The 27,788-nt window shown below is 31.5% G+C and overlaps 1 protein-coding gene across 1 annotated transcript; it reads left to right on the top strand.

The window, feature by feature from the left end:
• The first annotated feature begins 2,008 nt into the window (after positions 1 to 2,008).
• On the top strand, positions 2,009 to 21,481 carry LOC148610323 (microfibrillar-associated protein 1-like). Its single transcript, XM_088542773.1, has 11 exons — positions 2,009 to 2,193; positions 4,938 to 4,989; positions 5,521 to 5,703; positions 6,155 to 6,284; positions 7,523 to 7,582; positions 14,978 to 15,102; positions 15,239 to 15,347; positions 16,901 to 17,061; positions 17,770 to 17,929; positions 18,908 to 18,997; positions 19,484 to 21,481. Exons 1-11 carry the CDS (start codon positions 2,133 to 2,135, stop codon positions 19,658 to 19,660), a joined length of 1,308 nt encoding a protein of 435 aa, XP_088398899.1. The 5' UTR covers positions 2,009 to 2,132; the 3' UTR covers positions 19,661 to 21,481.
• Positions 21,482 to 27,788: the final 6,307 nt, after the last annotated feature.

Genomic DNA, 27,788 nt, shown 5'->3' with positions numbered 1-27,788 from the left:
GCGTGTGATTTCAGATAATTGAATATTACCTGAGGGCAAATCAGTTTCCTGTCATTTTAATTCACACTGCAATTAACGACCGTTTATGTCTACACATAGTTTGCGAATTTGGTGAATATGTCTCAACCGGCACTCGCCGTTTCTCAGCTGATCGACGCGACTCCGTTACCGCGACCCAACCGGTGATGGGACGCGTTGAGAATGCAATTTTTCTCAACCGCGTTTAGGTGAGAAATTAAAATCCGCGTTGTGCCCACTGTATAAATCCAAAATGTTTTTGTGTAGTTAAAATCATGCATGGGGCAAAATTGATCAGCATTTTGAGACCTGGCCTATGGCCATCTGAGGTATTGCCATGACTTAGCGTCTGTTTTCGTCTGTCGTCATTAGCTTTTCTTCAAAGTTTAAAAATATTAATTTCAGACTAAGTTAAAGATGCGTAAATTAAATTTAATATTTGGAGGAAATCAACCTTAATTTCTGAGAAATGTATACTTGATCTTTTATTACAATGAATGATATATATAACCATGCTTCAGGGAATTTCAAATTTTGACAAGGTTCTAAATTATAGTGATTTTTCTGCTGTAGTAATTAAGTTCTATTTGCAGTTTAAAAAAAAAACTTTCAAAATAAACATTTGTAAAGACTTATCGATCTCATTACGATCGACCTTTATAGGTCGTTTTATTATTGTATTTTCCCACTACTGTCCTAGGTTAGGGGAGGATTTCATCATTTTATCTAGAGCGTTCAGAAAACATATATGTTTTACTCTGCCACGTACTTTATGTGTCTATATAGCCATCCCAAGCAAAGAACCTGTAATCCAGTGGTTGTCGTTGTTTATTTCATTTATTTTTTTTTAATTCGCATTACGTTTTTTTTATAGATTAGGTCGATTTTCGTTATTTATGAATAGTTTCACATCATTTATTTTGGGACCTTTTACAACTTGCTTTATGATATGAGTTTTGCCCATTATTGAGTTAAGACTGTACGCATGGTTGCTTGGATTTGGAGGATGACTTTCTCGTTGACAATCATACCACATCTATTCTTTTAAAGTAAGTTTTAAGTTGTGATGGATGCGGTAAATATACCACGCAGGCCCGTGAGCGGGCTCGTAGGACGTGAATATTTTATCGACCACTCCCACTTTTCAACCGTATCTATTTAGAACTGTTATTTTCATTAATCTGGTGGATCATAGAGTTTCTGCATGTATAGGCCACCAAGCCGATAGATTGAAAATGTCATATTAAAGAGTAATTAAGGCAGGGAGTTAAATATATAAGTCCTTGATTAAGGGAAACAAGATTCGAGTTGCAATCAAAAGAATATAGGGAGTTCTTCGTGATGTCATTAATTACCTGTGATTTGGTTTTGGTTGGCAAAAATCCATTGTGTGGCATGGGGCATCAACTTTAAATCATCATAACTTTTTTTTCATTTTTAAAGATAATTGAAAAAAAAACATTGCAAATAAAATTCTTTTTATCCATGGAATTTTTAAATAAATATTCAGTAATAAGGCTACATACACATAAGATTTTAATTATAATTTTATACAAAAATATCACTACAAATTTATTTTTCAAGTGAAAGAGTAAAATGAAACATTTCGAAGAACAAAAATTGGATATATTATAACAAAGTTATAAAATTTTGAAAATTGGGATTCCAATCATGAAATTGTCAATTGTTTATTTAGTAGTTTATTTGCCAACCATTTCGACACTTATAAATGATATGCAAATAAGTGAATATGATATCACTAATGAGATTGACGAACTCTCCTATTCCAAGGATAATAACTGGACAGGGAAAATAGACACACGCGGCATACAAAAAGAACATGAAATAACCTTGAGAATAGTTAACGTCCATATTTATTTTCCATTCCAGTAGCATTTTAGTAGATATCATGATATGCGAAATTAACCTAGAAATAAACGACTAGCTTTTATAATTTTCTACATCTTACAAACGTTTGAAACAAATAGTCTAAATAACTTGGCTTGAAGAACAAACACAACTACGAGTTTTCTGAAAAGTTAAACAAGAAGGGAATTTTATTATGATCAAATGACCAATAACATATGCTTTGGAATCAGAATCGTTGATTAAAAATGAGCAATAATGTGCCGATTCAGTCTACGGCAGGAGCCATTCCAGTTAAAAATGAAAAGGGTATGTGTCTGTTCTGATGTGGATTTTCCCATGTGCTTGTGAGCCATTCATGTTTCATAGTCATACCCTGTAGGCCTTACGTACCAAAGTTGAAGACGTAGATTCTTTCTGTCCCTAATATGATTCTAGGCTTTGCTTATGAGGGACTGAGCTAGTTGTTCTCAAAATGCCCTTTACTTAAATGATAATACACCATTATGTTGTTACATAGATCACAGGGACTCGTAAAAGTGATTTTATGTAAGGTATATACTCTGATATTCTCTTTTCTGAACATCTGGGCACTTCAAGATCTTGGGGATGTAGTGAGGTTATGCATGGAGCTGCCTTTAAATAACATACATAGAACCCCAGAAGATATTTCAAAATCTGTAGCAGCTATCTTATTTTTATGATTTAAAGTCTTCTTTTAAACAATCTTTTGAAAAGATAATCCAAAGCATTTTAAGTATCAATTTCTATATTTGAAGACATTTAAGATTGGCAGATAGACTTCGTAATTACTAATTGATTGTGGTCAATTTAAATTCCTTCAATTGATCAATCAAATTAAAGTGTGACGTCACATTGAAAAAGAGAATGGGTGAATCAGTTGAGGTAGCTATATAGTAATGATGACTCTTTTAAATGTAAAGTTGTACAAGTTCATGCTGTTCTTGTTATGTAAATATTGACATTAATGAATAAAATCATTAAAATGTTCAAGTGTTAATCCGTCAAAAGGGTCATTCCAACTATTCAAATTGAGTATTCAGCATTTTTTCTCATGGAAACAGACTTAAAGCAAGGTTTTCCTTAGCCTTCACACATATTTGACTTGTTACGCTGCGAAAAAAATTGCTGATAAAAAACCTTCAGTTTTCAAACCAAATATCCACCTGAAAAATGACAAATCTCCAGTTTTAAAGGAATGACTTTATCACATGTATGTAGCCTGGAAGCTCATCTTCATGTTGAAGCATGCATTTATGAGGTTCATGTAATGGAGTCAGCAATATTTTAGGAAATTTAGCTGTTTTTACAAAATCAACAACAAACTGAACTGGAAACACCACTATCATGTTGGAAAATTCCACACATTGGGTCTCAATAAGAAGTGACAAAAAGCAACAAGAAAGGACACAAAGTGCGAAGAACCATGACTTCATGAAGCATCTTGTCACTTCTTGTCTGTAGTGAAACCGATGAAGGAGTTTTTGGTTTTTCTACCATTTAGCTACCTTTTAGAGTATAGAACTTGTAGAATCAGCTTTATGATATAAGAAATAAGTGCTTGGTACTGTACCAAATTTTCAATCCTACATCCTAGTATTTCCTTTGACAACATCTCTGTTTTTTTATTTGGATATTGATACTGTATCATACATATGTACGTGAATCTTGGTTTTTTGGGAGAACAGTGTGACCTACAAAAATTGGGATGTCTTTTATTATACAGTAGAATCCCAAACTCCAATGCTTCTAATAATGTTTTAGTTAAAAACTTGTACATGTACATGTATGTCATATCTAATAATTTCTACTTCAGATTTATTTTCCTGTATGCTGATATCATATTTATTTCATTTTCATGTTAAATTTATCTCAATTGATAATTCGGCGGAAAACCCTTAGCGTTTCTTTTGATCTTCATGTTTCATATCAGAACAGTTAATTCTCCATTTCGACGTTTTTTTTAGCTTGAGATGAGTTCATACTGACTGCTGCAGCCTACAATACGTGACAATAAAGTTTCTGTCTTGATTTGTCAGTAATAATTTTTTTACATGATTATTGATACTCTTGATCACTTTATATCAAGAGACTGTATAGTTCGAACAAGAAATCATTGTGGATGATGTGGGATTAGAAAAAAAAGCAGAATAAAAAATTCCAAAAGAATGTCACTGCCTGAAATTTTCTAATCCAGTGCTGGGTGCTGCTAAAGAAAAACAATCAATAGGACAATGCAATGCAAGAAGCTTTGCTTTGTTCAATTCAATTACATGTATATATTAATTTTGCTGTAATAAATTTGGTAAAGAGTAGAGGTATAGATTAGAAATTCAATTTCATGAATATACGATACAGTTAATCATTCAGTCAGCTGGCTGATTTCATTTTGTCCAAAATATTTAGTTACTTACATATGTAGCTTAAAGAAAAAGTAACATTCATCTCAATAAAAGAAAATGAATATATAAAAATGCTTGCTTATATTGTGTACATGTAAGTATAACAAATGTAATTTTCAAAAGCATTAGTAAATGATGCCCATACACATTCACTTCTCCCTGTTCATCCCCACTTCTCTGTAGTGTCTCTCTGAAAAAGAAGTCACTTCCTGTTTTTCTCAAGTAGCTTGAGTCCTGAATGTATATTTATTTAAATCTTTAAGAAAGTAATACAAGTATTCAGAATTAGTCATAATTCAAAGTTTTCAGAAACTGTTGTTTTCCTGAGGTCTAGGAAAAAAATGATTCAGATGTTCAATATATACATCAATGATACATGTACATGTATGTGTAAGAGACAGTAGCAGATTCAAAAGTGAGAGAGCATGCATTCCACCCAGAAATGGAAAATATATGTACAATATACAGTATATTGCATGAAGTCTTGATTTTCAACAAATGTTGCCCCAAACAATTTGCTTGCTAATTAATTGTGTTTACATCATCACAACACCAACTACATGTATACTGAATTTTCATAGTGGGTGTTGTTTTGTATTTACAAATTAGATTTTAATTACTTTGTTATAGGCCAAGTTTATATGCAGAAAGTGAAAGTTAACAGATATGTGACTGGAAAAAGGTAATTAAAAGAAACATTTTTATTACAAAATTAACTTTAAATGTGTGGGTTAGAAAAAAATTTAAGTTTTCTTTTATAACATATACATCTATGAAGATTATTTTTAAGTGGCATTAATAAGGTTTAACACACGATGAATATAAAATGCATTACTTATTGATAATTTTTTCGGGACATACATTTTACATGTATGTTAAATCATTAGTTCACAAATCATGAATAATTAAATCATATGGTGTGTGGAAAAGATACTAGAGTGTCATCTATTTCTTGAAAATTTTGGGAAAAACAAAAAGTTCATACATGTACATTTGTACATGTAGGTACACAGATCTTTGGGTCAGTTGAATGCATTAAACTTAAAAAAAATTTTCATTTGAAACCTGCCTTATTCTTATGAAGAGAATTCCTACTGGTAATTTTTACACAGACCTTAGAATTTACTTGTCTGCAGAGTACAAAGTACTCATTGATACTTGTACATTTATACAGTATACTAGTTTGCAATTATGTAAATGTGTAATTTTTCAGACCAGACTATGCAGCAGATAGTTCAACTGATGAGAGTGAGGATGAATTTGAAATTCATCGTCAGAAAAAAGGTGTAAAAGAGGAGATACCAGAGGAAGAGGAGAAAAAGCCAGAGATTAAAGACAGGAGACTGAGGAGATTACAGGAGAGAGACATTACACAAGACATTGATGATGAAGACAGGTAGTGATAAAAGAATTCTTGTACAGTTTTACTGTTCTAAAATAGAAATGTGGCTAAAAAATTTAAAAAAAAAGAAAAGAAAGCCAGTATTTTTATGTTCAGGGATTTCTAGTAAGTTTATGCATATATGTGATCTACATGTATCTGTTATTATGCACATACCTTTTTGTAGTTATCTCCCTTTATTCACTTTCTTTGAGATAGTATGTTTGATATTTTTAATCAAACTGGGTTAAAATTATAGTGAACTATAGCTCCTAAAATATTAATAGCATTTAAATGCAACTTTACACTAAAATTTTTTAATGCATATATGTAAATCAGCATGTAACATTTGTTCTTTTGACTGATTTGCATTGTTAGAAAAGCTGAGTCTCACATTTTGTATGAAAGTTGCTGTGACACATGATCTGTTTCAAAAAAACTTTTTTTTACTTCTTGTTTATTGTAGAGTGACTAAACATAGACGAGAAGTAATAGAACCTGAACTGTTACAGGAAGGATCAGAGTCAGAAACAGAGGCCAGAGGTCGCAGAGAGGAAGAGGACAGTGATGCTGAAAATGAGGATCTAGATGAGGAGGTATGTGATATCAAAGAATGATTTTTAAAACTGTCCAGTGAAAAAAAAAAAAACCATCAATAAAGTTATATAGTAATATATTAAATAATTATACTGAGCATCACATGTAAGGCTAACAATATGCTTCCAGCCAACTGGAATAGGTATCAGGCCCGCATAAATGGGCCAGAGAAGTGAATTCAAAGTGAAAGAAGCCTTTAAATTGATTTAAAATTAGAATATGCAGTTCATAATCAAGGAAATTTTTTTTTTTTTTTTAAATATGTACAGTATACAGAATCTTGATACCGTATGCATAATTATTTTTTTAATGGACAACAGTTAACCTATTCTACCTTTCCCCTTTATAGCTATCGTCCCTTTTTCAATGACTTAACATATATAAGAAAAATACATAAGTATGATGATCAGTTGCAGGCTGTACGTAACTCATACCTGTCATATTATCTGTATGTGACTCAGACTGAACCTTTGAAAATTGAACAACCAGTAAGACCTGGTTATTGTGAAATGTCGCCACAGCAATTTTATTCTAATGTATTTATAGTCCAGCTAAGAAATAACTACTCTTCAAATGAATTTAGATTTATAGTAACTTTAATCCCAATCATTATATCTCATAGAATGATTTATGATGTATTGGTCTAGAGTCTGGCAGGCAATATTATGAAGTGATTTCTTGATATTGACCATATTTTTATGTTTTTTTTTTCCATAAAAAGTTATGGGCCCCCAGTGTGTCACTGCTAGACTTATTTCATTTCCATGACATACAACATTTATAAGTTCTTAGATACATTGTCAGTGGAATTATTTTATACTTTCATGGCCATGCAGCCTAACTATTCTTCCTTACCTTTCTTAATTCTGATTGTAAAACTTTTACATTAATGCAGTCTAATATGGCCATATCACTGAAATCATTATTTGTCTTATTAAGAAAGCATTCAAAGAATTTGTGTAACTTCAAAACAGTTATTACTTCTTTTATACATTATGATTTAAATTATTTAAATCATAATGTAACTTCAAAACAGTTATTACTTCTTTTATACATTATGATTTAAATAATTTAAATCATAATGTAACTTCAAAACAGTTATTACTTCTTTTATACATTATGATTTAAATTATTTAAATCATAATGTAACTTCAAAACAGTTATTACTTCTTTTATACATTATGATTTAAATTATTTAAGTTTCATAGTTTCAATCTTTTTTATTATTATTTTTTAGGAAATAGAGAGAAGAAGAGCATTGCTGAGACAGAGAGCATTACAAAGACAAGAGGAAGAGGTAAATTTAACTGCCATACCTAGTAATGAACCAATCATCCAAATATCAGTTCTGTCCTTGGCTTTGTTTTTATCCAAATGTCCTGCAACAAAGTTAGGAAACTCTATTTTTGTCTGTCTGTCTGTCCTTGTAACTTGTAAACATAACTCCTCTTTTTACTACATACTTAGTTTAGATTAAAACATATTAATCATACATGTACATGGATATGTAAGCAAACTGATGTTATATACCTGAAAGGGTAGATAACCCAGATCAAAGTTTTTCATTTTCTCAGGTAGGTCATTTGTAGTTCTCTGTCCTTTTAATTTTTGGGACAACTGAAAATAAAAAAGAATTTGCACAATTATTTAGTACAATCATGTGACCAATATGATTTTAGACTTTGTCTATGTGGGCGAGAGCTATTTGTACTCAAGGTTCATTTAACATTTCTGATAATGCGTTAATATGTTGGTATATCGCTGATGTCTTGACCAACAGAAATATGCAAGACTTCCTATAACACATCATGTGCATCTTTGTTCATTTAAAGTTCAAACAATCACATCTAACTGCATACTTCAATTCTGAAGGAAAGATTTTGAACTATTCATTTTTTGAATGATGATCTACATAGTATGAGGTCACTAATGCTCACTCCCTATAAAGTACATATCAGGAGTTAATATTTAAAACAATCCTATTGGCAGTTCTCAAATAATGCTGTTTGAACGTATGCCATTCCCTCTCCTTCTGCCTCTGATGTTAATGTGCATATATTATTGCCACTTGGGTGACAGGATATCATTTCATTTCCCATCAGACACCTTACTTTTGTACAATTATTTGATATATGTACTTAATCTGTAAACAAAGAAAGCTAAAAAGAATTACCCTTTTTTAGCTTGACTGTGTAAATTAAAAGTTTTTGCTAAATTTTACCTAAGAAAATGACTCCAAAATGTCTTTGACCAGTCAAAAGATTTTTTTTTTTGAAAATGGCATCCTGTGACATCTACATCTTCTGATAGTGATGATGATTTTCTTCCATTTTTTACTAGAATTCCACTTGTTCATATTTTCAACTGTTTATTTTACTGTATATTTACATCTACAATGTACTTCCCACATAACACAAATTTCCTGCTGGTGACGAGCTTTGAAAATTTTTCAGATTTGTCACTGTTAAATGAGAAATAAGCTACATTTGTACCTTAATTGGATATTTTTGATCATTGCTTCATGTAGATATATACATAGCGTATATATCTGACATGTATGACAAAATCAGCAAAGTGGGAACAACAATTTCATAATGTCATTTTCCATTGTCTGCTTTTTTTCATGAAAAAGAAAACTAAAAATATTGTGTTCTGTGTGTGTTGGATGATATTCGGTTGCAAATATTTTGAGCTTTTCTTTTGGTTCTCTACTGCCAAAAACATTATATATGCCTGATTCCTGCTACCCTACCTACCCAATTTTTTTTGTGCCTACCCTCAACATTTCATTACCATTTTGGCTCAAGCACAGATTAAGTCTGGATAGTTTCTCCATTAACTCAATACGATATGTTTTTGAAAATAAAACTTACTTACCTACCCTATCTTTTTCTTGCTGTTGCCAATGGTTGGAGGCCCCTCCCTATCTTTCTTCAGAATTTCTTAATCTGGCTTAGAATACCCACCCCTTTTTGATTTTCTATAAATTTCTGGATCCATCCTTGCTTATCTGTACTCAGAATACCCTATAATCTAACTTTCTATTATTGTTGGTACATTTGTATTACTATACATGTATTTTGACTGAAAACTTATACCATCTATTTTACATATATATTTTATAAAGTGCTTTACCTCTGGTTTGATTCATCTAAGAATAGAATAGTCTGTCTGACTCTGGTCATTATTGTCACTAAAGACTTCCTTCATTTTCTCTTGAAAATAATTTTGAACTGTGTATGTCTTGAGAATTATTACTATCATTAATGTGTAAGAGGATATTTTGGCTATGTATATCAAACTCTGCCCTGGAAGTAAAGTATACCATAATTTTGCTCAGTATTTATGGTTGACTAAGTGCTTACAATGCAACATTGTAATTTGAATTTTATTATATGTGTAATCCCATAATTTTGGAATGAAATGTAACTAGAACATTATATTTTGGCATATAGGGTTTGTAAGTCTAGTTGAAGTTTCATTTTCCTTGATAGAACATATTGAAATCCAAAGGCCGATCTGCATTTTATTGTTTACTTTCAGGAACTCTAATATATTCTATCTTATGCTTTTCCTAACATTTTTATCATATAGAACTAGATATTAAGTAGCACTCCTGATTAGAATCATGCAAAATGTGATTCATGGGTAAAAAGCCTACATATTTTTATTTTTGATATTTTGTTTGAAATGTCATAGTAAACAGAAAATAACATGTGGTTTTTCATATAACCTGTGCTCGTAGGAGATAAAAATTATATAGAATGCACTGTAGATTTCAAAATTATGGAAGATAAGTCTGTAAATGATGCTCAAATACAATAGAATCTGCTGGATTTTCCATGTTGATTATCTCCTAAGAGCAGGCAGATTTGAATGAATAATTACTCATTTCATAGTGTAGACCCGTAAAACAACTTAATTACAAAAATAAAAATATGTAGCCTTTTTTGGGGTGTATCACATTTTTCAGATTCTGTATGATTCTTACAAAGACTGCAATTAAAGTCATTTCTGAGCAGTATTTTTACACAACAAGACGTTTTGCTTTTATTACTGATCTCAATGCTATGTTAATGACGAATCTCCATGCATTGGAATGGTAAGCAAGGACCCATTCTCATGAAACTATGGAGTCAAATAACAAGATAACAGATTTGTGATTTCATTATATTAAGTATAGTTAAACTGTATCTGTATTAGATATAGGCTGTTAGCATTGAAAATTTTACAAAGAAAGCCTTTCATTTGACGGGAACTTCTGACAAAATATTAAATTTTTCATAGCTTGAAGCCAATACCTGACTGCTCTTTTTATTGTTTTTGTTTTAAAACACTGGCATCAACTTGCATGCTACATGTAAGTTGGAATTTTTGTGATGATATATGATCCAAATTAGCATGGTCAAATCAATTTTATTTTTTAAGTACCTGAATTAGAATTTCAAAAATATTTTCATGTACTGTACATATGTTCTCCATGCACATGCATATGTTTAAGGATGAAATGGTAGAAAATCTACTAATCAGTTAAGCAGTTCAGTGAAAAGTTGCTAATTTTTTTGTTTGTCCTAAATGTCAATAGACAAACGTTCTATGTGTTGGGCATACAGTTGTATCTTTGTCTCACAGACATAACAATAACAGGCACTTGGGACCACCAGATTTTTTTGGAAAATTTTCCTAAAAAATATCATTAAATCATTTTGTTTCCATATTTGAGTTATTGTGCATGTTCTCTGACATGTCCACTTGCTATTTATTGCTGTTTATACTATGCTTAGTTTACATCTAGATAGAGATATTTTTTAGGAAAATTTAAAAAAAAATCCTGGTCCCAAGTGCCTGTGATAAAAATGTTTCTAAAGTATTCTTACTCTGATTCTTCTGGCCAAACAGTTAGTCCATGTCAAGTGCATTGGCATTCCTTTGTCTAGTTTAAATTTTATTATTCTTTATTCAGTAACTTTTTTAATATTGAAGTATGCCATGAACATTTTTCAATGTACTATATCAGATGTGTGCACTATTGTGGATTCACCATAATTTGTAGGGTTCTTTACAGAATTTGATTTCATATTGTTTCATGTGCTCACAAATTTGAATAAAATCCTCTATATATTGCGTGAATGAAGGGAATCGTGAAGTTCAAGTTTATTACACCAGAATATATATATATATAATGCATTGAAACATCCTTGAAAATATTGAAACTTGTGTAAACCGGACATCTCAGTCCTTTCATATCAGTCATCATAGGTCCCTGAGGGTACTCACCAACTCAGTAGTCAGACTTATCTGACCCTGAAATGAATAAGATTTTCTTTATCATATTTATCCAGATTTGCAGTTCAAATTTCAAAATACCTAAAACACTGATGCTTCATTCCTTGTATTGCACATGGTACTGTAGAACCTTTTGGTGATAAATTTGGCTTCCTATTTTGATAGTTTTAGTTTTGAATACTTCTTGCATGCATTTAATTTTTTTAATTTATATCTTCCAATATAAAAAATGATATATTTCATTCTGTTGCTGTTGATGAGAGGTTACTCCTTGATACATTTGTACAGCATATCAAAATTTGAAATTTATGGTTGTTTTTTTGGTATTTCATAACATTTTGAACCTGTTTAAAGCTAACACCAGCTTTAGTTTAACAAAACCTTTAATCCAAAAGGAAGTATGGTTTGGACAGGTTTCATTGCATACTTCTTCAGAATGATAAAGCTCTTAAGTAAGAATCAAGCAAAATGTGATTCATTGTTGGAAAGATAACATATTTTTATTTTTGATTATAATTTTGTTTAAAATGTTATAGTAAAATATAAATTAGCATGTGACTTTTCATATAACCCTTTTTCTTAGGAGATAAAACTTATATAGAATGTACTGTAGAATTCAAAATTAAGGGAGATAACTCTGTTAATGACAATAAAATGCTACAGAAACTGTTGGATTTTCAATGTTGATTATCTCATGAGAGCAGACAGATTGGAATGAATAATCACACATTTCATGAGATAGAGCTGTAAAGAAACTTGATAACAAAAATAAAAATGTTAAGCCTTTTTTGGTGTGTATCACTTATTACAGAATTTGCATGATACTTAAAAAGATTATTACTCAATAACAAAATATGTAGTATGAAATTTTCACAATATAACTGAGATTGAAACTGCTGTTAGCGAATATATCCATTTAATTATTTGTTCCTTGTCAGGCTTCCATTGGCTATGTGATCAAATGCTGTGCGTACGTTCTATGCTTCTTGCACATAAGTTAAAAAATGCTCTTTATTGTAAATTTTGAGGAAACTTCATATTTTCAAGCCTCTGAAATTGGAGAGGGATGCTCATCTGACATTTAATTAATTTCATTCATTTAATGGTTAGAAATATACAGTAATATTTTTATGCTTTACATTTTAATATTTCATAAATTCCTCCTTTAAAAAATTTTATGTTTTTAATCTGTGTTTTTTTTTTTTCAAATTGAAATTCTGAATACAAAATTGCCTGAAGTTTTTCAAATATTTTCAGTGGTTGGAATTTATATCAATCATAAAAACCAGACAGACGCTTATAATGGAGGATTTATGCAATTCTTGATCGCTAATTTTTTTTATTGCAAATTCTTCTGTAGGCTCCATAGAAACTGTATTAGGAAGTGCAAATAAAAGTAGTCCACTGGAGATATTTAATGAAAGACTTAAAATTTGGTTATGTTCTACTACAGAAAAAATACAGCAAATTTCCTGCCAGAATTTTTACACTATTACCAGTCAAAAATATTGTATGATATACAAGAGATCCCAAATATTTTTTCATTGGTAATCCTTCAGTAGGCCTCAAAGAAACTAATCAAAAATAAAAGTGCAAATGAAAGTTGCCCACTGGAGATATGAACACTTATGTTTTGGTGACGTTCTACTACAGAAAAACTACAGGAAAACTTCCTGCAGGAGTTTTACACTATTACTAAAAAATTCACATTAAGTAGCAGATCCAAGGACATGAATATAGGAAGAGTTGTTTTTATGACCTAACAAATGTATTTAAACAGTTTCATTGATTATCTTAAGGCATGATGAATCATTTAGACAGATCCATACTTGAGGAAATAGTCAAGAAATATGTTTGTAACATATTTAATTTCACTATAGCCTGTCAAGCTTACATTTGATACCGAATGAAATCAGTCCAGGTTACTTTGATGCTTACATGATATTGATGTAAAATGCTGAATACAAACGTTCCAATGATTTTTATTAGTTGTGTCCCATACCCTAGGTCTACCTCCGTAAATTATGACATCATTGTAGTTTTAAAGAACTGATTTATCTTCATCTTCAACCTTTTAGTACTATGATGTTATAACTTCACCCTTTTAGTACTATGACTTCATAACTTCAACCTTTAAGGACTATGACTTCATAATTTCAACTTTAAGTACTACATCATCATAACTTCAACCTTTTAGTACTATGACTTCCTAACTCAACCTTTAAGCTCTATGACTTCATAACTTTAACCTTTAAGTACATTGTACTATGACTCATAACTTCAACCTATATGTGTAAGTATTTTTAGGAATCAGACACAATAGGAAAAATCAGAAACATGCATGTCAAAAACCCACTGATCTGACAAAATAATTTTACTCAAGGATGCTTTCTATATTTGAAAGGACCATTATTTAATCTCAGCATCACTGGCTTTGCTCAGAAATTTTTCAATAGAATGTTAGAAAAATGACTTTTTTGACAGAGTTGTCTGCCCTAGGAATGTTCACTTGCAGTGCAAATCAATGAAATTGTAACTCAATAGTCCAGCATGATATGAAAAATCTTTTCTGTTTTTTCTTGATTCTGATGGTGCTTATAGTCAAATTACACTATTAAAATGATATGTCTTTTCATACCATGTTTCATGTACTGCCTGATTCTTACAAGGTCTGACAGTTAAGTACTATGACATCAGTATTTAAGACTAATTGCATACTTACAACTTTTTGTAAAAAGGACTATTGGCCTACTGTACAAATTTTACTGGAGTGAAACAAAATCTCCTCAATATCATGAATAGGGTTGAAGGTCCAGGATCTAGGTAAATGAACTTTAAAATGTCCTGGATCAGAAATTGAGGGTAAGGGACCTTGTACCACCTCTAATTTTAATCCCTGAATACTGTTGTTCTTTTTGTTTGGTCCCATTGTCATATGCTAATTTACGAATATTTCAATTGAATGAAGTATGTATGTGACAAAAGGTAAAAGCATATCAAGTACCTGTTCATCCAACTGACCATCTGTCATGTTTAGGGGTTACCTATGTTGTGTGATCTGCAAAAGAATGATAATATATTATTATAATATTAAAATCTGAGCAGTATTTATAAGGCTAATCTTAATTTTATCTTACTGGTGAAAATGTTTAGTGCAAGGAAAGGTTGAAGATGAATCAGTTTTGTTTTTCCCACCAAATCTGTACAAATCTTAGAAAATGTAAAATGGCGGGCTATCTGTTGCCTAAACTTAATCCCCGCCTCCCACCTGTAAAAAAAGTTACGTACATTTTTAATCACTGAGCTGGCTTAGAAATGGAGATGAAAAATACAATGTAATTGTTTTCAGCTTCAAATTTAAACTCATGTTGTATTGTAGCTGTAATTTTTCAGTTTATATTTATAGGAAATTTTAGATGTAGAGGAAGAAAAAGATGAAGCTGAAAGTGATGAAGAATCTTCAGAATATGAAGAATATTCTGATTCTGAGGAAGAAACTGGTCCAAGACTCAAACCTGTATTTGTCAGAAAGTAAGTATTAAACAATGGTTTTGAACTGTAAATAAACTTTTAGGGATGAAGAATAATCATGATAATCATTTATTATTTTACTGTATAAACAAATATGAAAGTAGGCTATTGGAATGATGATTTGCTTCATTTGTAGGAAAGATAGGATAACAATTCAGGAGAAAGAAAGAGAAGAGCTTAAACAAAAGCAACTGGAAGTAGAGGCTAAGAAGCTTGCAGAAGACAGGCGAAAACAAACATTAAGGGTAAGTTTACTGGTATTTCCTTCTCACATAGGTGTTAACCTTAAAAAATTCTAAAGCAGTGGACCTCCCGCTCAAAAATTTTCTGAAAGCCCTAAATTTGCGTATTGTTTTTTTTTTTGTTTTCATGATGTTTTGACAAGAATTGAAGTAATATTTTACTGTTTTAAGCTGCAAATTCAAGTAAGACTAGAGAAACGTGGCTAAATCTTCTTCTTTGACACGGACATTTAAGGAGATTGTTGAATTTTTCTTGAAATATTGGGAAGATCCCGCCAAAAGTGGAAGACTTACATGTTACACATATGCCTTCTCACAATGTAAGATATTTGTCTCCCATTAATAGAGTTATCTTTCCTTTGAAAAGGCCTTAAAATTGATCTTCCATACTTGAATATGTGAGTTCAGCCAGCCCCTCAAAACTGTTATTATTATTTGTGGGTGTCATTCTTTGTATTGTTTTTATACATGTACAATTCAGAATTCAAGTTCGTAAATTATACTGATTCTTCCACTTGTAAAGTTCTTTGGTATGAACCAAGACTGCACCTATACAGAAAAAGCTTAGGTTATTGAGGCTGATAAATTTAAAAAAGAACAGATATGATGGCATTCAACAAATACACCTATGTATAATTGAAATCCAAAATAGTAAATACTTTCTGAGTTCACCAAAAGGTCTTCAGTAAGTGTAAACACACCTCTAAGTAAGCTCTGAAAGACCCTGACAACAAAAGGAATAAAATCAACGGTAACAGAATGATAACAATTCTTCAAAATAAAATTAAAGTCAAATTAACGTAATATATCAACTCAAACACAAATTAATGACCAACTTCTCAACACCAACATGGAATCTGTGGTGTTGTTAAAGTAGTTTAATAAGATCTTAACCATAACCCTTTTATACAAGATCAAACAAGGTTGAACTAATAAATAAACACACCAGAAGGCCATGAGGTCAAATTGCTTAGTTGCTAAGCTATAAAGCTATTTTCAATTGTGATGCTGTATATAAATACTCATATTTCCTAATCATGACTATTTGTATGATATGGATGATAAAATTTTATGACGTTATAAAGAGAGTAATTTGAAACATTAGTTGAGTTTCTAGTATATTCATTGTGACAAAGATATTTGATACTTTCTTTATTTTACATTTTAACAGTTTGATACACTTTAATGCTTCAGGTCCATGCTCCCAGCTTTCAGTAGAGTCTGATGTCATATGATATTTTGACCCCACAAAATATTGACCCTAGGGTTAAAATATCATAATAAGTCTTAACCCCTGGGTCAGTATATCAGGTTGCTCATTTACTAATGTTTCTTTTGTACATGTTATTTTGGTTATTTCATGTTCTTTGTTGTGTGCCTGTTTTGCCTGTTTTGTCTTTATCCTTAGAATATAGCGTAAATCTTGCTTCCCTTCATTACTCTTTGGTACATTCACTATGAACTTCTGAATATAATAATAAAAGGAGCTTTGTATTAAAATCTAGAAGTATTGGATAAGTAAAGTATTAATTTTGTCACTGTCCCTTTTCATCCAGATGGTGGCAGATGAAGCAAGGAGAGAAATGGAAGAAGAAAAGAGTATGGCAGAGGCCTGTGATCAGCTGGAATCAGAAGAAGAAAACGATGAGGAAGAGTATGAAGCTTGGAAGGTCCGAGAGTTACGTCGTCTTAAGCGTGACAAAGAAGAAAGAGAGGCGTAGGTTTTGTTTGTTTGTTTGATATTGAAAAATGATGAAGAGGGAAAATGGGTGGGGGGGTCTTATAGTGGAAATCGTCACCAGAAATCATCTGAAACAAATAACCTCAAAAAAATAATATACGAATATAGGGTTATTGTATGAATACTGTGAAATATCTTGAGTAGAATTTTATATAACATGATCTTATGAGTGTAGTATACATTCTATGAGGGATAATGTTCCCCAGTATTTATGTAATAACCTTTTTATTGTATGGCAATATAAATTATTCTGTTAAAAATAAACTTTTTTCACAGATAATGTCACAAATTTTAACTATATTTTCACTAGTGCAATATGGAAATTCATTACATATAGACATTGCATTGCTTACTATGAGAAAATTTTATTGCCATACAATAATATTGTAATAATAATATTATAATATAAGTTATGTAGTGGTTGTTGTGGTTTAATTAATTGTAGGTAAAATAAATAAGTAAAAAGTAGCCATGTTTAAATGTGAAAATAAAAAATCAATACAAAAAAAAATTCAAAACATATTAAGAAAGAAAGGGAGCCCCAGTTTGTATTCTTCTCTCATCCAGTGCTGCTTGCTCCTAAAATTTGGGCTTTCTTTTCTTTTTTAATGTTTATTATTTGTATTCTGTTTTTACTTAATTATTTTTTGTAGTTATACAATGTTTTTTCTCTCTTTATTATAGAGTAGAAAAAGAGAAAGCAGAAATAGACAGAATGAGGAACATGACAGAAGAAGATAGAAGAGCTGAACAGAAGTCTAACCCTAAAGAAGTCACAAACAAAGCTCCAAAGGGCAAATACAAATTTCTTCAGAAATATTACCACAGGGGTGCTTTCTTCATGGTCAGTATATATATTCATTTTTTTTAAATTTCTGTAAAAATGCTATCCGGTATCAGTGATTTGGAAAAGAGTGATGATTCTACTCCTTCATTCATTTGTTATGTACTCTTTGACTCAAAATCACAAACCTAAACACTTCCCATACAGTATTTTCAATAGATTCTATTAATAGAATATTTCTTACACAAACTTCCCAAAAACACACATTACTTCAAGCAGTTGAATACCAACACAAATTTGCTAATTTTAGAGAATATTACAATTCATTTTAAACCAAAAAAAGTGACTAAATAGAGCTTCTTCTAGTAAAACGTTTTAAAATACCACTCCGTATAAAATTCAGATGCTGCCTCTGGTAAGGAGATTTTGGTATAGAAAAACCCATGGATCAGATGATGCTTTTGTTATCTACAAATGCTATAGTGTTATATGACAATAGTCCTTTCTGTATTTAGATCTGTACTTTTGAGAAAACTACACTTTAATCTCCCACTAAAATCAACCAAATCAAACCAAATCAAGAACGATAACTCTTGCAAAGTGCAAATTTTATGTACAATCCATATAAATTTTATCTCAAAAGGGCAACCCCCAAATGAAAAGCTAGGATTAGTTATGTGATCTATAATTCTTTCTGAACAAGAAATAAAACCAAATTCTGTGGGTTTTTGACATGCATGAATCACCTCCTGTCTGCTACTTAATTAAACTTTACAAATTCTATCTTAAATGACTAAGGATTTACATGTCAATACAACACGGCACGGTGGACCCTGTGGAAACCAAGCTCAGATTTATACTAAAACCTGTATAAACCATACACTTCAAAGGCTTTTATGTCAGTTAAATGTATTTTTAAATTGAAAAATCAAACACCTGTCTAAACCAAACAAATTTTAAAGTTCAAAAGGGGTTTGCTTTAGACAGGTTTCACTGTATATTATAATGAAATATTTATGTTATATTATTTTTTTATAGGATTCAGAGGATGACCGACTGAAGCAGGACTTTTCATCACCAACATTGGAAGATCATTTCAATAAAACTGTTCTCCCAAAAGTTATGCAGGTATGGCTATTTTAGGCCAAAAATTTTTTTTTTTTTTCCATATCCTGACCAATCCATGGGTGGATCCAGGATTTCACGGGAAAGTGGAATGTAATTAACAACCTTCCCATGCCCAAATTGTACTTGCCCCTAGTGACCAGTTAGTTTTACAATGAAATATTTGAATTGAAATGACCTGCATTTAACAGCTGATCTTGGCATATCAGACCAAAGATATGTCCGTACCAGATGTGAAATTCAGGTAACTTATAAAAAGTATAAACAAAGTGTAGGAAATAATGGATTATTGGTTATTCTTGATAAAATTATTATTTTAAAAGAACTTTCAAAAACATATTCGATATTGGTAGGATATGATGGTTCATCAACTCTTAATTCAATTACGGGAAAGCACATGTGTTCTGTCTCTTTATTGAGAAAGTAGAATCCTAGAACACTGCTGTGTACATTGATTTTCTAAAGGATTTTATTTGATTTTTTTTGTAGGTTAAAAACTTTGGCAGATCAGGTAGGACAAAATACACTCACCTGGTGGATCAAGACACTACACAGTTTGATGCTCCATGGAATACTGACACTTCACAAAATTTGAAATTCCATACAGCTAAGGGCGGAGGTATGAAGCAAGGCTTTGAAAGACCTTCTGGTAAAAAGAGAAAGTGAAATGTATGAGTGAACACATGTGAAATGTTATTAGAATATGTGATGCAAAAGTATACTGAAATAATGTGTATGAAGACTTCATCAAGTGCCTGAGTTGAATTTGAGATGGCATGATTTCCTACAATGCAAGATAAGATTCAACAGCTGGAAGTTTGTATGGTTCATTACTCTGAAAGTTTCATCATGTTAAATTCCAATGTTTTTTCTTAAGAACATTGTAGCAATTAATATTGAAATGTATTCATTAGAAACATGGAGAGCCTATCACCCATCTTGTCATCATATTTAAAACTGTTGAGGTACATCCTTTTGTGAAATTAAAGTGTAATGTTGCAATTATTTTTTTTATTGCTTGTATTTCAAAAAATGATAAATCAACTAATTAATTTCCTTTGTGTTACCACTGTTTCACCTCTTCCCAAAACTAAAAAAAAAGGAACTTCATTTTATTGTCAGTAGTCAAAATTCATTCATAAGTTCTCATAAAACATCCTTCGACCACAGCCATGGTAAATCTGTGATAAACATATGACCAACATCATAGACAGATGTCAAAAGTAAGCTTGCCTAAATTTACAGATGAGGAAACTAGTTCTAAAAGGATAACAAAAATCACAGAGACACCGGATCCATTTTACCATTGTTTTACTGCAGACTGGTCATTCATATCACCTTATTTTACCTCAGGCATTTACCTGGTGTAAAATAATGAAATAAATTACCAGCCCATGAAGTCTCCATGAATTATTTTTAAATGATATTTAGCTTATTTTTTGGTATACCTAAATCAGCAGATGTGCACCTTATAAATGTACATTGCATGCGTTTTTTAACCCCTAAAGATCTTGATTTATGAAGCAACATATCAGGCAACATAGTTTAAAGATAAACTTCTGTATTTGATAGATATGTCAGTTGTTACATTAAATAGCAGCACACTTAAGCCAATTTGTACCGGAAACACTTTTACTCACATCATTGCTTTATTTCCCAAGTGAATTAACGGCTGATTCATTAAACATATAAAGGGCTGGGGGAGACACTCTTTGTCTGGAGACTCATTTGTTGAAACAGTTATTCAGTTTTACAAATTTTACAAGTTTTGACAACCACCCATGGACAGAACCAGACACTTTGAAAAAGATTGATTGATTGTTAGGGTTTAACGCCCAAGCAGCACTATTTCATCTTTATTCATGCGAACTTTAAAAAAGAGGGATGCCAGCTGGAGTTCCACAGAAAAGGGGGGTGCTAGGACATTATTTTTTGTCATTTTTGCATCAGAAAATTGCAATTTGTTCAACCACTGCACCTCTACCATCAGCTTCTGTCACTGTATAAATTTTAAAAGTACATTTCCCAGTACACCATATGTTTAATGGAACAACCATTAAAGGATTATATTTTGTTTTTTATGATTTTGTATTTTTAACTATTGCCGAACTAATTATGATATATATGTTCAGCTGTCTATCTGTCAGTCTATATATTGTATGATAAATTATAAACATTTCCAGGGAATTTTAGATTGGTATGGTGCAAATTTTATCTTGTCACTGTTTAACAATTTTTAAAATATTGATTTAAGGAGAATAATACCATGAAAAGAGTTTCATTTGGTTCATTGTAAGTGATAATTATTCCTAACACGATAGACTAAAAATATGAATTTTGAACTTGATGTGAACTGCATTGTTTTAGAATACACGTCTGTCATGTATACATGTGACATGTTGGAAAATTGTAAAAAGAAATACAGGTTTCAGATTAAATGAGGGGACAGTGATATTGTATGAAATTAAAAATAAAAATTTGATATGACCCATTTAGTCATAGATCTTATTCAAAGATATAATCTATTGGTCTAACAGAAGCTTCATATAGGTAAGCAATGTTGTTAGATTTAATATCAGACATGTGACATCAATTTCATGTGTTATCTGGAGTGGGGGGTGAGGGGTGCTATCAGTCAGTTTGTTCACACTTATCTTTTCTATCCATTGGTAGCTTTTAAAGTGTTAACATTGTTGTTCTTCAGGTAAAAATCTGCTTTACAGTATAGGAAGGTGGCCTACATTTTGACTAATGACAACCTGTGGGAACCTTTTTTATCCAGACTGCAAGTTGAGACATGTTCTAAATTTCCATGCCTTAAAAGCATACAGTTCATAAAAGTAGACAGAAACATGAAAAAATCATGACTATATCTAGAGTCAAATGAAACATTTTTTTTTATGTAGGATGTATTTTTACCAGAGATGTTTACTTATACAGAATTTTTGTAATTTCTACGGATTTTGACTGCAAATTTCACACTAGGGATTATGAATATCTCCATGGTAGCTTTGTTAAAATTTCAGAAAGTTTGGGATTTTACAGATATTTTCCATACTGTGAAAAATACGGATTGTCATCAAGTAGTATAAACAGATCTGTTTTACCAATTTATAGAAATCTATGATAATCACTGAAAACAGTGTGAAAAGCACATCAGGTGAGAATCATCTCAAAGAAAACGAAGTCATACATTTGATTGCCATTTTGACAACTCAAGGGATAAATGTTATTTGAAACTGCTGTTTTTATCTTTAGTTTTTTGGTCACATCCCCAATCATGTATATGTGTAGGTTTTTTTTTAATTCATGCAAGCAATGCTGACTTGTAACTTCCATATGGCTCTAAAATTTAATGCATTCATATAATTGTATGATTGTGTTGTCATTGTCTTAGCCCTTGTAATTTGTATAAACTTGGTGGTTGTGGTGTATCTTGTATCTTGGTGAGTAGATCTGAAATAATGAGCCTCAGTGTAGCCTGCTCGCCTCAAGTGCAGGAGGCAGTGAGTTAAATTCCTGTTTGAGTCACACAAAATAGTAGTATTTTGAATTTTTCCACTAGGGATATTTGAATAGAATAATGACTGCTTTGCTCGGAGTAGGCATAATGCATGTGTACAGGTGGGTTGGGATTCCTACCTGCTGGCAAGCACAGTAAAGATTTGGCGTAGATTGACTCTCTAGTACTAAACAAGACCTGTTCAATTTGTCTATTGTTCTATTCGGATCTAAGGACAGGCGTGACACCCCTCCCTAATATGGGGAAAATACCTTTTTTTGCATGAAGTCTTTATTTTTCCCAAATTCTAGACCCATTTTTTTAAAGTTAGTTTTATTTACACCCCTTACCTTAAATGACTGGATCCGAGCCTGATTCTGCTGTTTCTTTAGAAGTCAGAGAAACTAGAAACTCTTGTCCATGTGTTAAACCCTTTAAGATATAACATATAGATATAAACTACAAAAATTTCCAACCATCTTCGGGGCGTTGTATTAATTCAAAAAATGCCACTCGTATTAATATAGTTTGCTGTACACGTTTTTTCAAGGAGTAACCTTTCATCAGCAGTATTAGAATACACGAAAAAAAAAGAAATAAAAAATTAATTGTATGTGAGAGTGTTGAAAACAAAAATATCGAGTTATGAAGCCTAACCCACCACCTAGTGCAATGCAAGCCTAGTACTAGGAGTGAAGCCTCAGTTATTTAGGGCTTTTGAATTTTGAAATACTGAACATTTTAATGAATAATATGATAAAAAATCAGGTCAGACGATTCCAACTACAAAGCTTGTGAATGCATGTGGGGATCTTTTGTCAACCAGCAGTGGCATGGACTGGTGGTTGTTAAACACTAGAATACCACTCATGGTAGTTTTGCAAATTTTTGTACACAGAGTAACCTCTCACAAGCAGTATCAGAACCAAATACTTAGGGAATTTAATTCAAAACATTAAATTGTGAAAGGTACAGCTGATTGATCATTGTTTTACTCAGAAACTATTTTTTTTTAAATTTGATCATATAGGTGAGCTTTGTCAGCTCCCCGGCTATGAAAATGTTCGGATGGATTATGATTTGTGTTCTTGCATTCCAGATCTGTTAATCGTCATACACGTGCAAGTCATCGTGTGAGCACGCCTGCGTATAGACCTACACATTTTGTTACCTAGAGTTTGAAAGGTGTGAACAAATAAAAATTGAATGTATACCTAGAAGTGGGCATTGATTACGTATGGAAATGCCTGGTTTAATGACAGTGTTAAATATGTCAATGCTTTGTAGTGACAGAAACGATACTGGTGTCCTTAGACTGATAACGCTTTAGCAGAGGTTGTCTTAACTGTATATGCGTATATGCTAAAATTATAGCATACATATATTCCAGTTCCCTTAAGGCATACATATGAAAAATAGAAATGCTTGAAGCAGTGTATTTTTAAATACCCCGTTTTCCATTCACTGTTCACTTTAATCGATTCCACAGTGCCCTCTTTAGCAACATTCTCCATTGCCAATTTACCTTATTCCACACATACCTGTTTCGGATTCCCTTCACGTACTTTAATTTTTATGATTTACTGTTCACTGCTACATTCTTTGATCATAATTTTCTATTCCTTCTTGCCACCAAAAACCTATTCACGACTCCATATTTCTAGACTTGCACATGTAATATATACGTTACACCTCAGTCAATCTATCAATTGATATGCAGCAATTCCTTTTTATTGAATTTAAGAATGAGCAATCGAGGGAACCAAGATTTGAGCGGAAATAAAAAATATGTAATCGAAGAACAAAGACACAAGATGGCATTGCAAATTCCGGTATGCTTTATATGTGTTTCAAGGAGTAACCTCCTATCAGTAACATTAGAACCAAAAGTTACAATTTGACTGCAATCATGCATCCATACAATTATAAGACACTGTTGTCTTTTTATATGATGTCCTAGGTGTAACTCTTTTTGTATGAAATTAAACCGGGATTAAAAAAGATCAATGCAATTTCATTTGTAACTACATTTGTACTTATGTTACGAACACATTTTTACAAATGACAATAGTGTCATACAATTATATGAACTCATAACACTAGTAATCTTTTTATTCTCAAGTGCGGATCTACGACGGAGGTGACACTCACCTTTATATGGGGAAAATACTTTTTTGCATAAAATCTTGATTTTTCACAAATTCTAGATCCAAATGTTTTTTGTCAGTTAATTCTATTTATACCTCTTATCTTAAACCCTGTATTCATCCGATTTTACGGCCTCTATAGAAGTCGAAAAAACTAGAAACTCTTGTTCATGTGTTACAACTTTAAACATATAGACAGAAACTGTACTAATTTCTAGCCATCTTCGGGGCGTTGTATTAATACAAAATAAGCCATTCGTATTAATATTGTTCATTCTGGTATTCTGTACACGTTTTTCAAAGAATAGCCTTTCATCAGCAGTATTAGATAACAAGGAAGAAAGAAAGAGATAAAAAAAAATAAATAAATTGTAAATAAGAGGTGCTAAAAACCAAAACTATCGAAATATGAGGCCAAACGCCAGTACAGAGTCATTCCACCCAGTACAATACAAGGATTTTGAATTTCGTAATACTGATAATTTTGGTAAATAATCTCATATAGATCTGATAAAAATAGACATGCTCTGTAGCATCGTATATTTTAAATTCCTTATTTTTCATTTTACCTTTTCCCACACGTACCTATGTCGCATTCCATGTTCACTGTTCCGATTTCTTTAATTGATTTCCTATTGCCAGATTTGCCAACATTCCTCATTGTCACTTTATTCCACACATAACTATTGCAGTTTCCCTCATCGTATTTTATTGCTACAATTTTTGGTCATTATACTCTAATCCGTATTACCATTCACGATTCCATATTTATAGACTTGGAGCATATTTTACATATGTATATTTTTAACCACGGTCAATCTCTCAATAGACATTCAGCAAGTCAAGTCCCATTTCGTTAAATTTAATAATGAGTAATCGAGGAAACCAGATTCGAGCGAAAATCAAAAGGTTGTAACTCATGGATAAAGACAAGATAGGGAAACAGACCAACACAACATAGAATAACCAAAATAACACGTACAAACAAGCAAAAGTAAATGAGCAACTCTGACTCCAGCAAAACTCTGGGCGTATAAGCAAGGTGTACCGGTAGAATAAGAATAAATTTAAATAGTTTTAATTCACCATTCCTTATTTCTTATTAATCCGTTGCATTTTCTGTTTCCTATTCAAAATATCTTATTTCCCAAACAACATTCCCTTTTCTATAAATCTTAGGCGCCTACCATTTCTATCATGAGTGGGAGGGGCCTGGTATTTGATGTCGGATAAGAAGATATGTATTCATATGTCAGCAGCGACCAAAATCAATATTTTTATTTTAATATCTGCCTTGTTAGGTTATGAGGATATATAAATTAATTATTTTGATTTTCTTTTTCGATCAATGGGTAATACATTTTTTTATTTATTTTTTTTCAAAAGATCCCAGGACCCCTGACTAATAAAATGGTCGGTGCCTTTATTTATTATTCCATTCCACATTTTACACATGCTATAATGTATCTTTAATTACTTTCACTATATTTATTTTTTCGTTTGTATTTTCCTCAGCTTTATACGCAGGTACACATTCCGTACATTGCGTTTTAAATATAAATCAGTCTTTTCATGCCATAGATACAATCAGTGTTCTTGCTTTTGGGGTACTTGTGACGTACTGTTACATTGCTTTCTTAGATTTGGTTAGAATAAATAATTGTTAGTATGTATAAGAGTAATTGGGATTTTTACTCGTTTAACAAATGGAAAGGGGAGAAAAAAATGTGACGGCTACTTTGATGAGCTTTTGTAACATTTCATGATCAATTATCAGTAATCAATTTTCGTCATTGTCAATATGCAATTTATAAACAGAAATACTTGGTATTTTATATAAAAAAAGATATGCGTTTCAGTGAACAGTTATTGTTCGGCATTCTAATTTGTAGAATTGTGTGTTTTGTTTATCGAGGGAAACATTGAGGTGTTAATTGTTGAAGGCCAGATGATTTGTTGTTGCCATATTTAAATCAATTCATGTTCAGCGGATTGACTTGGAAGACAGCCATATTTTTTCAGATGCCTTCATTCTCAACCTTTTAAAAGATAAATAAAAAAAGAAAGATCTTTAAAAATATTTAGTTATTGATCACGTGAATCTGCATGAACAATCCTTATTTTTAAATTATGTACCAAAAAATCGAGTATTACAAATTTCAAAACCACCAACGCACAAAGGGTTAATTTCATGTAATGCACATTGGAAATCTTCTTCGTGCTGGCGTTCACCTACCACATGTATTTATTTATTTTCATTTTTGGTTATGAGTACTACTTAAGGGATATTTTTTTGTTATGAGTACTGCTTGAAGGTTATTTTTGGTTATAAGTACTGCTTGAGGGATATTTTTGTTTATGAGTACTACGTGAGGGTTATGTTTGGTTATGAGGACTACTTGAAGGTTATCTTTGGTTATGAGTACATGTACTACTTGAGGGTTATTTGCATTTGGAACTCGATTTTCCTACATATTCGATTGGAATGTTGCTGATGAGATGTTACTTTAAGAAACACATGTATACATACTGAAATTTGCAATATTAATGTATATTTAAGTTATTTTCAGTTCCTTTAATTTATCTCCGAATACAAGTAATGTGTATGGCAAAATTAAATTAATATCATGCGACACTCCTAAAATCAGTTTTCCCAAGCTTTTTTGATCTGCATTTGGTTTATTTTATTTCCAAATCGACCATGAACATCAAACAAGCAGAAACATTATTTTTTTTGTAGATAACAATATTTTATATTGTTCACTCATTCCATTACACACACACACAAAGAAAAAAAAGAAAATTGGAAAAAATGCATTTATTGATAATCCGTTGAAGAAATGACTGTAACATTTATACAGTTATATTTTTTTTCAACAAAGCATTTTTTTCTGGTGTGAACCACAGGCATTGACATTATTCTTAATAGACAGAAAAAATATTACATGCATTCCTTTTATCTTTATTTCAGTATTAAAGTTTAACGAAGGTTCATAACGCCACAATTACATAACAAAATTTTGTCGATCAAACGATAAACAGTTTTTATTCAGTCCGAAAGCGCGTTACTTATGAAATTAAATTGCATTAAATGAACACATAAAGTTTAGAATAATTAATAAGATGCCATGAATATCTCTGGTAT

Source organism: Perna viridis, chromosome 8 (assembly GCF_037379345.1).
Source record: "Perna viridis isolate PV_CMFRI_1.1 ecotype Kerala chromosome 8, ASM3737934v1, whole genome shotgun sequence".
NCBI lineage: Eukaryota > Metazoa > Mollusca > Bivalvia > Mytilida > Mytilidae > Perna > Perna viridis.
The sequence above is the reverse complement of the archived record's forward strand: the minus strand, read 5'-3'. Positions and strand labels throughout refer to the sequence as shown.

Bases quoted from the DNA above. Each gene is read 5' to 3' on its own strand.
- LOC148610323 (XM_088542773.1), top strand. From the start codon at position 2,133: ATGAGCAATAATGTGCCGATTCAGTCTACGGCAGGAGCCATTCCAGTT. The intron at 4,990-5,520 runs GTAATTAAAAGA...GTAATTTTTCAG, and splicing joins AGATATGTGACTGGAAAAAG to ACCAGACTATGCAGCAGATA. The intron at 17,062-17,769 runs GTAGGTTTTGTT...TCTTTATTATAG, and splicing joins GACAAAGAAGAAAGAGAGGC to AGTAGAAAAAGAGAAAGCAG.